The sequence below is a fragment of the Alosa alosa genome, chromosome 21 (genome assembly GCF_017589495.1).
Source record: "Alosa alosa isolate M-15738 ecotype Scorff River chromosome 21, AALO_Geno_1.1, whole genome shotgun sequence".
In the NCBI taxonomy this organism is placed as follows: Eukaryota; Metazoa; Chordata; class Actinopteri; order Clupeiformes; family Clupeidae; genus Alosa; species Alosa alosa.
The window spans coordinates 17099215-17113383 of record NC_063209.1 but is presented as its reverse complement, the minus strand read 5'-3'; the positions used below and the strand labels follow the sequence as shown (position 1 = coordinate 17113383).

The 14169-nt window shown below is 42.9% G+C and overlaps 1 protein-coding gene across 3 annotated transcripts in view; it reads right to left on the bottom strand.

The window, feature by feature from the left end:
- Nucleotides 1–12954, bottom strand: part of LOC125286060 (aminopeptidase N-like) — a 38731-nt gene extending 25777 nt beyond the window's left edge. Inside the window, exons 1-8 of one of the 3 annotated variants that reach the window (XM_048230747.1) lie at nt 12918–12954; nt 5273–6106; nt 4609–4751; nt 3722–3864; nt 3240–3366; nt 2509–2663; nt 2020–2133; nt 844–987 (exon numbers count right to left, since the gene is read on the bottom strand). In XM_048230747.1, coding sequence (XP_048086704.1) covers nt 844–987; nt 2020–2133; nt 2509–2663; nt 3240–3366; nt 3722–3864; nt 4609–4751; nt 5273–5874 — 1428 coding nt within the window. In that variant the 5' untranslated portion in view covers nt 5875–6106; nt 12918–12954. Of the gene's footprint in view, nt 1–843; nt 988–2019; nt 2134–2508; nt 2664–3239; nt 3367–3721; nt 3865–4608; nt 4752–5272; nt 6107–10305; nt 10385–10795; nt 10872–12917 lie in introns of those variants that run through there. The other 2 variants (XM_048230745.1, XM_048230746.1) reach the window with 2 other exon arrangements.
- Between the last annotated feature and the right edge of the window lie 1215 nt (nt 12955–14169).

The following is a 14169-nucleotide window of genomic DNA, read 5'->3' as shown; positions in this document are numbered from 1 at the left end:
CACACACTGGCAGCACACACATACAGACATGGGCAAGTGTCTGGCTCAAGCTGAGAGGTTTTACGACTGGGAACCTGCCCCCTTTTTCCTCACTTTGACCCTAATCAGGGAATCTTACCCTGGCTGACCCCTGCCTGCATACACACACACACACACACACACACACACACACACACACACACACACACACACACATACCGGCTGGCTCCAGTTCATGCAGTCCACGACGAGACGGATTTATGTGATGAATAAACTGAGGGAAATGACTAACATCTGTTTGGGTCACCCTCTGGGCCTTACGCCGTGGTCTCCCATTAGCACCGCTCATTACAGCCAAGCTGGATTGGAACATGTCTTAACTGTTCAGCAGCCAGGCAACACTGTGCTGGGCTCGGCCTCATGGTAATTGGAGTTTATTTACATGCAACAAAGCAGTGCTTAGGCATTTACATTCCTGCCAGTGGACGGATGGTGATGAAGGATCTGATTACTTGGTCTTGAGTGAAAGCAAGTAAAGCAACCTTGCCTTCTACGGTTCAGCAAAACTCTGCTTTAAAAGCATGCGACTGTAACAGTTAGTTCACCACTAGAAAGGCAGATGTTTTATACAAACGTTTGATATATATATATATATTTATTAATAAAGGTCACTAAATAAAGTCAGATGACCATTGAAATGGCCTGTGGATGGACTGAGGAGCTTTCATACCTTGCTGCAGGAGATGGTGTTGAACATATGGCTTCTCTCTCTCTCTCTCTCTCTCTCTCTCTCTCTTACATACACACACACACACAGTCCTGCTGGTAGAATGGCCGTGTGGATGGAGGGAGGGGTTCTCATACCTTGCTGTAGGAGATGGTGTCGAACATCTGGCTGATCTCCTCTGGCTTACTGACCTCGTTCTCACTGCGGGTCAGAGGGTGCGAGGAGACCAGCGAGTCTGCAGCGAAAGCTCTCTGGACGTCACCCTGCACGATCATGTCTTTCTGTGGAGACAGGTGGAAATAAACAAAAACATCCCTTGTTGTTGTTGATGTTGTTGTTTTGTCACTGTTTGTATTCTCGGCTAGCGTGCCGTAGCTAGAAAAGTTGTGGGTTCAATTCCCAGCTTCCCTGTGAGCTGTGCCCTTGAGCAAGGCACTTAACCCCAAGTTGCTCCAGGGACAATGTAACAATAAATAAATAATAAAATAAATAATAAATGTAAATGTAAAATGTTTTTTTCTGGATCAGTTAATATCATATGTGAAGAAAACTGAGTTTGGACTTGGATGTGTGTCACTGTTTTAAGGTCTGGGATAGCACATTTCGGTGTTTTTGTGACACATGCCAGGTTGAATACTTGTGACATGCACAACAAAAGATGACTTTGGTCTTAAGGTGACCACAATATGAGGACAGCGTGTCTCTCCATTGTGTTTCTTTTTGCCAAGTTAAGACCTTTTTAAGACCATTATGAGTGAAATGTAAGACATTTTCTTCAAAAGAAGGTGAAACAATTTACTCAAACAAATTCAATACTGGTTTTAACATTAAAGATGTTACTACATTAGAATACAGAGCCCAGGATAGAGACCTGCTCTGTTCAACACAAAATGCTGAGACAAGCACGAGACTAAACAATCATATGCAACTCAATCTAACTGAGCTTTTACACATCGAGGTTACAGGTTACATAAATGAAGAGTCATTTTTTCCTCATTCAGGTTTCCTGTGGCTTGCTCATCAGTTCTACAGATACTTCAGATTCTTCCCCATCATGCCGTGGTTAAAGTGGGAGGAATCCAGAGTTCTTCACTCCCAAAGCAAACTCATCAAACTGCTCATTCCTGCATGTGGCTGAAACAATGTTTATTTTAGTTCAGGGGCCTAAAAACGTTCAATCTTTTTCCATTGTTTTTGGGTTAGAATTTCCTTGAGGTTGTATGTGTGTGTGTGTGTGTGTGTGTGTGTGTGTGTGTGTGTGTGTGCGTGCGTGCGTGTGTGTGTGTGTGTGTGCGGGAGATTTATAAGCTCACAATATGCCAGGAGGGTTCTGCGTGGTCGGCTCCAAGATACTCCACGTAGGAGGCGAAGCCTTCGTTCAGCCACAGGTCGTTCCACCACCTCAGAGTCACCAGGTTGCCAAACCACTACGAGGGAATCACATGCATGCACACACACACACACACACAAACACACACAGACATACACACACACACACACACACACATACACACATACACACACATACATATAGTTATTCTCCCAGAACCTCCTAGTCTCCAGATATATCCCTAATTCCCTACTTCTCTCTCTTTATATCTACTTCTCTTTATCTGTCTGTCCAGACTACCAAAGAAAGTTTTGTTTCTGTGTGATATATATAACCCATGTCTATAAGCAGCCTACTAAAAAAAACCCTCCTGTCTTTTCTTTTTGTATAGTGCCAACAGTCTGAGATCTATTAGCAGGAATGAAATCAAGCGCCTCATAAATTAAAGTTGTTGTTATTCTTTTATTAATACCATATGGGCCAGTTCGTGCGCGATGACTGTTAAAACCCTCTCCTTGTTCCCGTTGGAGGAGGTCTTGGGGTCGTACAGGAGGCTCGTCTCACGGTAAGTGATCAGCCCCCAGTTCTCCATGGCCCCGGCGTTGAAGTCCGGGAGAGCCACCTGGTCTAGAGAGGGGAGTGGAGTGCACCACCATCATACGGCAGCAAAACGTTTAGCCAACGTTTTGAAACAATACTGTACAATAGGGATGTTCCTGTTGTGTTGTGTGAAACGTTTAAATAGTTTTCACTTAACAATACACAAAAGTACATGGACATGAATGTTTGATATTCTACATAATACTGACAGTGATGCAGGAGAAGAAGAAAGAATAGTTGTGATAAGACAAACGCATAAAACTTTTGCACAGGACTGTACATCAATGAGTGTCTAAAGCTTATGTGTGAAAACACAGTCTACAAATGATGAATGATGAGTCTCAAAGTGCCTCATACACACACACACACACACACAGCGTCACACTCACACACACACACACACACAGCGTCACACTCACACACACACACACACACACACACACACAGCGTCACACTCACACACACACACACACAGCGTCACACTCACACACACACACACAGCGTCACACTCACACAATGAGTTTCTGAAGCTGATGTGTAAACACACAGTCTACAAATGATGAATGATGAATCTCAAAGTGTCTTCCGTGGCTGTGACCATACCTGATTTTGTGAGCGGATAGCTGGTGTTGTAGTACCGCTCGAAGAACTCCAGCACGCGAAGGGTTACGTTGAGGGCGTAGTCCCCATGTCCTGATTCCAGCGCCGTTTTCCTGGCCCAGATACGAACCTGTCAAAAAAAAAGGAAAACTGAATATTTCCCGTCCAAACCTCCTTGGCTCAATTACTCACTGAATGTGGAGTGTGTGTGAGCAAGGAGTGGGTGAGTTTGAAATGTGTGTGAGTGGGGAGTGTGTGTGTGTTTGTGTGTGTGTGAGTATGTGTGTGTGCATACTGCAGAGGTTTTAAAAAATGAACTGCCCTCCTCATTACCCCCTTGTGGGAGTTGGTGGTGATGAAATTTATTATTATCACTAAAAACCATTATCCATTACACAATGGGCCAAGCTCACTCAACCATTTCTTGGCTTGTAAATTATAACTCGGTCTCAGGAGACGAAATAGAAATGTGTGAAAATAATCACCAGGGTTGTAGAGTCTGTTTCGTCCTTCTGGATAGAGCCAAAGTCGGAGACGATGAAGGCCAAGATGTATGTGGACATGCGTTTGGTCGGCTCAAACCTGGTGACTAGGACGTCTGTTTCATCCAGAGACGTGTGTAGGATTTCTGAGGAGGCAGGCACACATAGAGTTAGGTGAGACGGTGTTGGGGATTGGGAGCGTAAACATGTTCAGATGGCTCCACCAACACTCCGGCCCTGGCCCAACCTGTAGTAAGGTTGGGTTCCTGGCCAAGGGACTTTATGGAGCGTTTTCACAACTAAGCTGTTTACATGAAATTGTGACAGACAACAGTAAAGACATACAGTATTCATTTGAGAACTTGTTGGTTGCTTTTTTGTTTACTCATGGTAATCAAGAAGCATTCAAGGTGACTCTTTGAAGAAACCGGTTATGATGATGTCAGCAGTCATTGTCAGTGTCAATTGATTTATAGCTCTTTTATACACCATGGCAGTTAATCAATAGTGTACAAACCAGCCATGAAGGTAAATGGAGGCTATTTTAGTTTTCAGTGCTGTTCTACTATGTCAAAATAGTCAAAAAGAAACAACCATAAAAGAGCAGGTGTTTCAAAACCTTTGAACTTGTATGTACATAAATAAACAGTAAACTAAGTGAATAAATATCTAATAAACAAATAACCTCATATCTAGTGGACATGACTGAAAATCCAGAGACATGAGAGCAGTCTGTCTTTCTCTTGTCCACATCTTATCAGGTGTGAACATACTGGCCAGTCACCCACTACGGGGCCAGTGCGGGGGGGTCGATGGCTGGGGTGGGGCAGGTGTCACAATGCCTCTGTGTTCTATGTTGTCTGTGACCATGGTTCTCATGGTTCCCTTACCAGCATCTCGGCTGTTGGCCAGCGCTATGGTTCCGGGAGGATGGATCAGGGTTATGTGAAAGACCGCCTTCATGGCCGGCTCGTCGAAGCACGGGAACGCTTTCCTGGCGTATGTAGCCTGCATCTGAGTAGTGGCCACAATTCTGGTGGAAAGAATCATAATGCTAATGGTTAACAGACGCCAGACCTATGGCACATACCCAGGCTGCATCCTGAGTAATTTATATCTGATTACACTTTATCTGTTTTCAGCTGCAATGCGATGCATAATGATAGCTATTGAGATTCACTATTATGATCCCCTGCATCACTGTAGGGTTCTCTGACTTTTGATTGTAAACTCAGTGAATTGTTAGCATATCTGACACAGCACAGAGTAGTGATTGCTCGGTTACACTTTACTTGACAGTATCGACATAAGAGTGACATGACACTGTCATGAACGTGTCATAAACAAGTCATACACTATGACATAACGCTTCTGTCATTAAGTGTCATTCGGTTTTTGTCATAACAAGTTAGGGTTATGATTAGGGGTTAGGTTTAGGGTTAGAGTTAGGGTTGCTTAGGGTTCATGTGTCATGACATTGTCATGTGTTCATGACAGTGTCATGTCAGTCTTATGTCGATACTGTCAAGTTCGGTGTTACCGATTGCTCCTTACTTTTTGACACCCTTCTCGGTGTATTCACTCCTGTAGAAGCCCTCGAGGTCATCGGCCAGCTCTCCCTGAAACTTGGTGTGGAGCTGGTAAGAATGTCCTGGGACTAGTTTGCCACTGAGCTGGACGACCAGGTACTCTGTCTTCTCCTGGAGCCATGTGGTCTTGATAGAAGGAGCTCTCGCTCTACCCAGTCCAGTCAGAGTTGCGTGATGCCCGTTGGACTTGGTCAAGTTGAGTTTGCTGGAGTGAATGAGGATCAGGTCTGTCTCCTTCTCGCACTTAAAGTCCACAGTAGAGTGTCCAGTGAAGACGTACAGGCCGTGCTCGTTCTTTGTCAGGCGAGGCCACAGGGTGACGTTGTAGTGGACTGGGTACAGAGTGTCCGGCAGACGGTACCTATCCCAGGGTTCCCTGGCCTCAGGGGCTGGAGTGGGACCCACCAGAGTCCCCCCATCTCCTCCCCCATCTCCTCCTCCTCCTCCTGCAGTGCACTTGTGTTTAGAGTAGGCCACTGACAAGGCGAAGATGGTGATGGCGGCAACGACAGCAACAACAGCGGCGCTGACCGCGACAGTCCTGCTGACGTAATAACCCTGAGACATGGCCAGGCGCTGGTACAGTGTAGAACAGTGAACGGACGGACCGGTCAGTCTTAATATGCACACTAAGGCAACTACACTCTCTCATGTGTTGTCCCTATCTGGACACAGAGATGTGTTAAAAACAACGCAAGTTGTGTTGTTTTCAACACATTCGCTTTAAGAGTGTACTAAGACGCTGGCCTTGGACTGTCCATAAACAACATCCTTTGTCCTCTGTTACTCCTTCAGGAACCTAAAGCATAAGAGGAGACTTCTTTTAGTCATAGTTCTAGTAGTGTTGTAGTTTAAGTGGCGCTCATCCATACATGTGACATTGTAAATGTATGTCCATTGGTGGGGCCCTTGTCTTAAACCAAACATTTCCCAGAGGATTGTCCAACATGAATCCAAATAAGGCTTTTGAGACTCATCAGATAAAAGGATCTCACATTACTAATGTTGTCTTAATGGCTCATATGTGCTATACACCAATTGAAAAGGATATGTAAATGTTATGACAAACATGACTAAGGACAGACTTATTTGGACTTGATTTGGAACACAGAGGCTTACTTCTTGTTTTTGTACTTTAATGTAGGGACAGTGTCATACTCATAATAAAAGACTTTGATGATGTTTATCTGAGTTGTGACACAGAGACTGATTAGAGTTATACTTGTGCTTTAACGTAGGGACACTGTCATACTCATAATAAAAGACTTGTGACTATGTGTCCATAACTGCTGATAGATACCCTCATATCATTATCAAACTAATAGCACTAACCCAAGGGCATTTATTGACTCCATATCTTTAGGTTGTTACTTTTATTGACCACCTAATCATATACAGCATTAGTCAGTCCCAGCAGGCGGTAATAGGCCTTGACCTTCTCACCACACCTGGCATGTTGAACACTCACTCACATAGACTAGAGAGAATATCTCGGTTGTTAAATCCACTGTGAATACTGCAGTTTCAGTGGGACTTCACCCAGGACACTCCTGGCCCTATCCCAGAGTCTGAAATGCTACCCTAACATTTAAGGAACTTCAACGGTGTTGTTTGACACTCAGGATTGTCAGCATAAACACTATACTGGCCATAAATGTACTCCAGCCAAATGCAGTGTTTCTCTGGCTAAGAGTGCCATCAGCTTCAGTGGTGTGCTAAGAAAAGAGTCAGACTCTTACACCCATATTGTCATATGGCCTGTTTTAGTTTTTGCCACAGATGTTTGCCCCTTATCTGTCAAGAAGATCTAGGAGGTTGTTCATTGCGTGTGTGTGTGTGTGTGTGTGTGTGTGTGTGTGCGTACGAGAGAGAGAGAGAGAGAGAGAGAGTGTGTGTGTGTGTGTGTGTGTGTGTGTGTGTGTGTTTTATATCAACCACACAAAAGAGCTGTTTCTGAAACTGTGTGTCCCACAAGGGAAGGGAACAGATAAGAAGGTAGTCAGCAAACTGTACAAACAGAGAGAGCTCTGCAGCCGATTCTATGAAAAACCACTCAGGCATCCAAATGGGGCAAATATGAGCACCTCTTGGTGGCACATCCAGCAACCGAGCAATCTGCCTATCAAGTACATTTTCTTGCACTTACTCCCACTTATCTTTTGAGGTTGGTTAAAGCGTAAACAATTATGCCACGAACATGACGATATTTGCAGCAGAAATGTGTTTTTGCTGAGATGACCCTGGTTAAGGCGAGGCAGCTCAAAGATGTGGCGGTGTGTGGGTGGCTCTGAGCAGGCCACCTAGCGTAAATCTGTAACAGTAGTGCTGTTGCCCACAGAAATAAAGCCTGTTTTCCCATCATCCTCTCCTACGACAGAGGAATGGCCCATCTATCTGCAGAAGTTATGCGCAGCTGGTCAACTCATTAGGTGAGAAACTGTGTAAGTAACCTATGCTGAACAATACTCTTAGTTACTGTATTACTGTGTAAAGAATAAGTACACACACGCATGCATGTGTACACAGACACACACACAGACACACACACACTCTGAGATAAATGCATTTTTGCTCTGTCTCTATCGTTCTCACACACAGACAGACACACACAAACACACACACACACTGAGATAAATGCATTCATTCTCTCTCTCTCCTGCTCTCTCTCTCTCTCTCTCTCTCTCTCTCTCGTACACACATACACACACACAGGCACACACAAATATCCATGCATTCACAAAGTACCCAAACACTCTTTGACGCTCTGAAACTCTCTGTTGAGTGACGTGCTGAAGAGGAAGCCATATGGGAGCGTGAAGACGTGCTCACCGGCAATATGTGTGTCTAGAGACTGCATACAAACACACCCACACAAACACACACACACACACACACACACACACACACACACACACACAGAATTGTGTGATAGAGAAGACATGCTTACCAGTAACGTGTGTCAGAATGCATACAAACACACAGAGACATACAGACACACAGACACACACACACAGCAATGTGTGAGAGGGATATAGAGCTAAATTTGTCTCAATAATATTTGTATATGCGCAGAGGGGGATCCACAAATATTTCTTGATTTGCATGTGTTTTGATATCTACAAATAAAAAAATCATATTTGTAACTCGTATATTGATTTTTACAAATATATAATTTGAATTGAAAGATAAATATATATCTACGCATAAAACCGTCAGTTTGTAAGCGAAATCAAGCTTTGACTCCAAGGATTGTTGGTTCAAATCCAGGAGTAATCATTCTGCCAATGTTAGTTTTGGAAAGGATACATGCCAACACAAAAGTTGTAAAAGTAGGCCTAGCCAACTAACATTCGTTATTGCAATACGTTTTAACCAAAGATTCTAGAGATGAGCTCTGTTCTAGAATCTTTGGTTTTAACACCTAAAGCCTCGGTTGCTAGATAACAATAAACAAACTCAAAGATCGTAATTCTTGATTTCGCTTACAAACTGACGGTTTTATGCGTTCACTAAACAAAGATTATGGAAATTAAACACCACTTTTCCATCAAAAAGCTGGTTGTAAAAGGCATAACTTGTTAGATTTAACAACTACGTTCGCTAGCTCTGTGTGTTTTGAGTCCCATAGAACAACACTGCCATCTACTGGATTAGAAAGTCTGTCAGCAGGCGAATTAGAGGTAGGCTATTTGTGGATCTGGTGGCTCCTCTGCCGCAAAGATTGTCTTAAAAACACGTGTGCTGATCCACAAATGCGAAAACGAAAACTGGGTGTGTTGGTGATCCACAAATGCAAAATTAGATTTCACAAAGGCAATTTTCAGTTTTACAAATGCCATTTCATTTACAAATACACATCTACAATTGTGAAAAACAATTTACAAGTTAGAAAAAAAATTTGCGTGTGGATTTGTGCGACTTTCATGTGAAGAACGTCTCAAAAACACGTAACTTTGTAAGGCGAAGAATGCGTGTGCTGGTGATCCACAAATGCAGAATCACATTTCACAAATGAAGTTTTCGGTTTTACAATGGCATTTTATTTACAAATGCACATCTATATTTGTAAAAATCAATATACGAGTTACACAGTGTGCAGTGTGACAGATCGGATTAGAAGACGCCAGCGTAAACATGTTTGTGTTTTGTCCTGAGTTTGCAGCCAGCAGCTAATTTTGATGCCGACTATGTTTGTTCTTTCTGTTTCTAATTATGGCTACGGCGGACCACAGCCCCACAACATCAACAGTGTAGCTAAAGAAAACCTCTCCACAAACAAAAGCCAGGACAGGGGCGAAACGACACTAATGCTGAAACATCTGTGAAGACAACCCGCAAGCCACGTCCATTCAGGCAAACTCACAGGCGCCTGTCAAAGTGAGTTATCCACCTCCCTTATCGGCTGGCCCCGAATCTAACGGATAGTCATATCATAGAGTCTTCCAGTGCTTCTTAACTGGTGGGTAGGGACCCAAAAGTGGGTTGAGGGACCGTTCTGAGTGGGTCGCGGAGCTTGTGTTGAAATCACTCATTTAATATTGGACCTTTTTTTTTGATAGACCTTATTTGTATGTCAGTCATTGCCATGGACATAGATAGACAATGTTTATGTGACAGGTCATGTTAGACATAATTTTAGCGGTAAACACAAGTAAACAAAATGGGACAGAAACCCCAGTGTGTGGTGTGCAGTGAATTACTGGCACATGAAACCATAAAAACTAAAAGGTCACATCTAAACTTTGTCCAGAATCCAGTGGATAGCTAGATCACAGGCTATACCTGCACAAGACCCTGCTTTATTTCAATGGGATACCATCAATCACCAACTAAACAGTTATTCCCACCTACTGTTTGGGTTCATTAGCAGGGTTCATTTAAAGCCAAAGTCAGCTTTATTGTCAATCCTGCTGTTTGTACAAGACATATAGAGAATTGAAATCAGGCCCACAGTAGGGACATTAATTGACATTGACATGAGTGATGATAGATTCTTACCCTCATCCAAAGTGTGTGGGTGAAACTTTTCACTGAGTGTGGAGCGTGTTCCTATCCTCTCTCCAGCCCTGTAACTGTCCCTCTGCAGCCGCCTGTTAAGAGTGGGTGGGTGCAGTCGAGAGCCCTGTGCGCTCACAAGAGGACGCGGAGAGCGAGGGCGCAGCTTCTCAAGTTCTCCCTCAACGGCTACATGTGTGGAATCAATCAGTTGGGTAGAGAGAGCGATAGAGAGAGAGAGAGAGAGTCTACACAGCTGCAAGCAGCAAGACTCCCAGCTCTCTCTCTCTCTCTCTCTCTCTCTCTTTTCCCCTTCTCTGTCCCTCTCTTTCCTCCCCTGCTTTCTCTGCTTTTCCACTTTTATGAAAGAATGTAGTTTACATTCACATTCCAACACTTGGGACTGGGGAAACCAATCCATAAACAAACAAACAAACAAACAGAGTAAACAAGCACAAGCAAAACAAGGAAAACAAGTCAACAGGTTTCTCACCAAGGCATGCTGAAAAAGAACAGAGGAGGTGCAATCAGCAGTGGCACAGCGCAGAGCAGAGTAGAGAAGGACGTGCGTACCGTGCGATCAAGACTGACCACAGGGGTGTGTGTGGAGCATCCAGGATACAGCTAAAGGGGAGCTTACACACTCACTCACTCTCTCTCTCTTTCTCTATCTCTCTCTTACACACACACACGCTCAGCCCCTGGTCTGTGAAGGAGGGGTGGAGAGGTGGGGGTTGGGGGGGTGGGGCATGTAAGTTCTTCATGCATGGCAGGTTTCTGGAGCTTACTCATAATTTTGTAAGGAGGACTGGGGGAGGAGAGAAGGAGGTGTGTGTGTGTGTGTGTGTGTGTGTGTGTGTGTGTGTGTGTGTGTGTGTGTGTGTGTGTGTGTGTGTGTGTGTTTAAAACTATAATGTGGTTAACCAGTTGTCTAGGACCTCGTCCAAACTCGCAACAGCAGTAGTGACAGCTGTCAGACAAGAAAAGGCAAGTCAAGAGAACATAATTATATTTGCCATGCGTTGCAGTACAGCAGCATAAAGAACGAGAGATGATGAGAAAAAAAGAACGTTGAGACTGTCAGCTCTTAGACAGGATGATGATAAAGAATCTGTGTGTGTGTGTGTGTGTGTGTGTTTGCCACAATGTGTGGCAACAGTTTCCTGAGCAGGATGACAAGGTTTACTCAGAAAGTTAGTATCAACCATACACATCTTAGAAAAATTAAGCAAAATGACAGTGCATGCGGGCAGTTTTAAGATCTACTTAATGTCACAATGAATAAGGATGTTAGCACAGTTTTTCATTTTAAGTTACTCACCCAAAAAGTGATGATACACATGGCACCTTCTTGAGAAATGTTGCTTCAAAATGTTCCTGAGTATTGTTCTATGGGAATGTTCCCATTGATATGGGGCAACATTCTTTTTTACTTTTATCAACTTTAATCATCAGTAGGCAAATTCTTATGCCATCCAATCAGAAGACAAGGAACTGGTAATGTGGTTGCCCAGCAACAGTGCTCAGAACGCTGTCCCTAGTATCTTGACCCTTACACTAAGCAATGCAAATGTATGTAACTGCACTGTTGTTATCAATGACACTACAGGCACAAGGCCTGAGTACGACATTTTGACATTTCATCAAAACTTTCGTTTTTACACATTCTGTTGCTAAAGTCATTTTTCAATGATCTAAACAAATCCTCGTTGCATCGTTAATTGACCTCTACATTAACAGATTTCCCCCCTAAGAATTCCATTATCTTATCATTGATTCTTATCATGATGCATATCATATGGGATCACGTTCAGAGCATGAGAGAATGACACAAACCTGTCAGAAAGCCAATAACAATCCATCGAATTTTAGAAAATGAAGAATATTTGGAGCGCTTTGGGTTGCACTATGTGCATGTTAAATGCGCTTTAAAAATAAATCTGACTTGACTTGACTTGACTATTTGTGGAGACTTTTTATTTTGTTGTTGCTGTTCAGTGTGGCCATTCATATCGTTACAGCTTACAGCTGACGTTACTGTCTTAGTTCTTCTGTGTGGATTGGCCTTTGGTCTCTCACAGTGCCCTGCACTCAGATGACCCCCATCACTGAGCATTAAGCAAATCATTACTTTCTAATCCACTCTGTGGGGAATTAGTGCAGACTGAGGTACCTGAGTGACCGTGTGTAAAGTGCTGGTTGTGTAAAGTGGTGTAAAGTGGCGGTGTAAAGCGGTGTAAAGTGGTGGTGTAAAGCACACAAGCATTCTTGCAGTACACTAAGCAGCGTTAGTGCGCCACTTCGAAAGTTTGTTTAGATCCAGTGACACTGCAATCATGAAAACGGAACGTCACACTTTGGTACTCTATTAGTATGCCAGTGACTGTGCCAGCCACTCTATGTTGTCTTCTAACTTTTACTCTCCTGTTGTGCACCGTTGGATGAATACCGTGTTTATAATAGTTATTCATTTTCTACCAGGGACAGGTGAGAGCCGAGATAAAGAGAAACAAAAAGTTAGTTCACCCCTATCTGTGTCACCTCATGATAAGGTTATTTCACATTAGCTCTCTGGAAAACAAAACAACAAAAATAACATCAACACAGTGACTTACTTTAATCTGTTGAGGAGTGAATTCTTTAAGACAGTTCCCCAGAGAGTGAATTATTTTCCTGGCTCCTTCTAGAATTCTACGCAAACGTTCTATAGTTTGAGTGTTCTTAAAATTGTTACAGAAAAGTCCCTGAGGGTAATTGTTGCATCATAGTACGGAACTTTTTTTGAAAACGTTCTAATCACATATTTGTCATCGTACTCCCAGGGGCCCTGATCACATATTTGTGACTGTACTCCTCAACAGGTTAAAAACGGAAGATTGAAGGTTTGAGCCAGTGTGACTAAGCCACCACCATATTGTCTCAGAATAATAATTACATCCCTCTCAACTATTGTTATTATTTCTGTTAGCTATTGTTAATTTCTCCTTGGTGTTATTTTATAACTATATTTTTTACATCCATTGCACAAGTCTGTGCTAAAATGGTGTATCAAGAGCTGTGTGAATACAATGAACACTAAAAAATTACATTTACAGTAATGTTTACACAACTCTGTTATAACATCAAGCTCTGAACACTGACACATTTTTATCAGCTTCCCCCTATCTAGGGTCAACAGCCAAGGTCAGATCAGGTAGAGTAGCCCCAGTTTGAACTGTGTCTAGCCACTAGGCTATGTCAACAACGACTATTCGTGTTCATCAGTTCTACCCTAAATTCCAAATCTGTATGACTGAACAAAACAAATGAAGCAAAGAAAAATGGCAGGTATTTTTCAGTGAACTTATACATCAGGGTGGCATGAACAAGAAAAAAAATTCTAAATATTCAATCGTATAAAGTTAACCAAAAGTGTGTGTTTCCCATATGTAGGCTGCAAGTTTTAGCATCACACTTCCAATGAAGTGTGCCCCTGTTAAGCTGCTGGAGTTGTTGAAGAAAGGTATGCGTGTGTGTGTGTGTGTGTGTGTGTGTGTGTGTGTGTGTGTGTGTGTGTGTGTGTGTCTGTGTGTGTGTCTGTGTGTGTGCTATAGTGAACATATGCATAACGCTGGCAGAAATCTTACATTATATAATTCCATGATGCTTGCTTTACATTACATTGTATGTACTATATGGATCTCCTTGAATCCTTGAAGTCATGCTGAACCACGTTTCTGTGCATTTTGATGTGGTTGTGTTGCCATGGCTTTAGCTGCATAAAGTTTAAGTAGGTAATTTGGCACCATATTAAACACTACAACAAACTTACTTGGTATGATGATAACTTAGAAGTGATGGTTCACACCTGCATTTCCCAGCAAACTA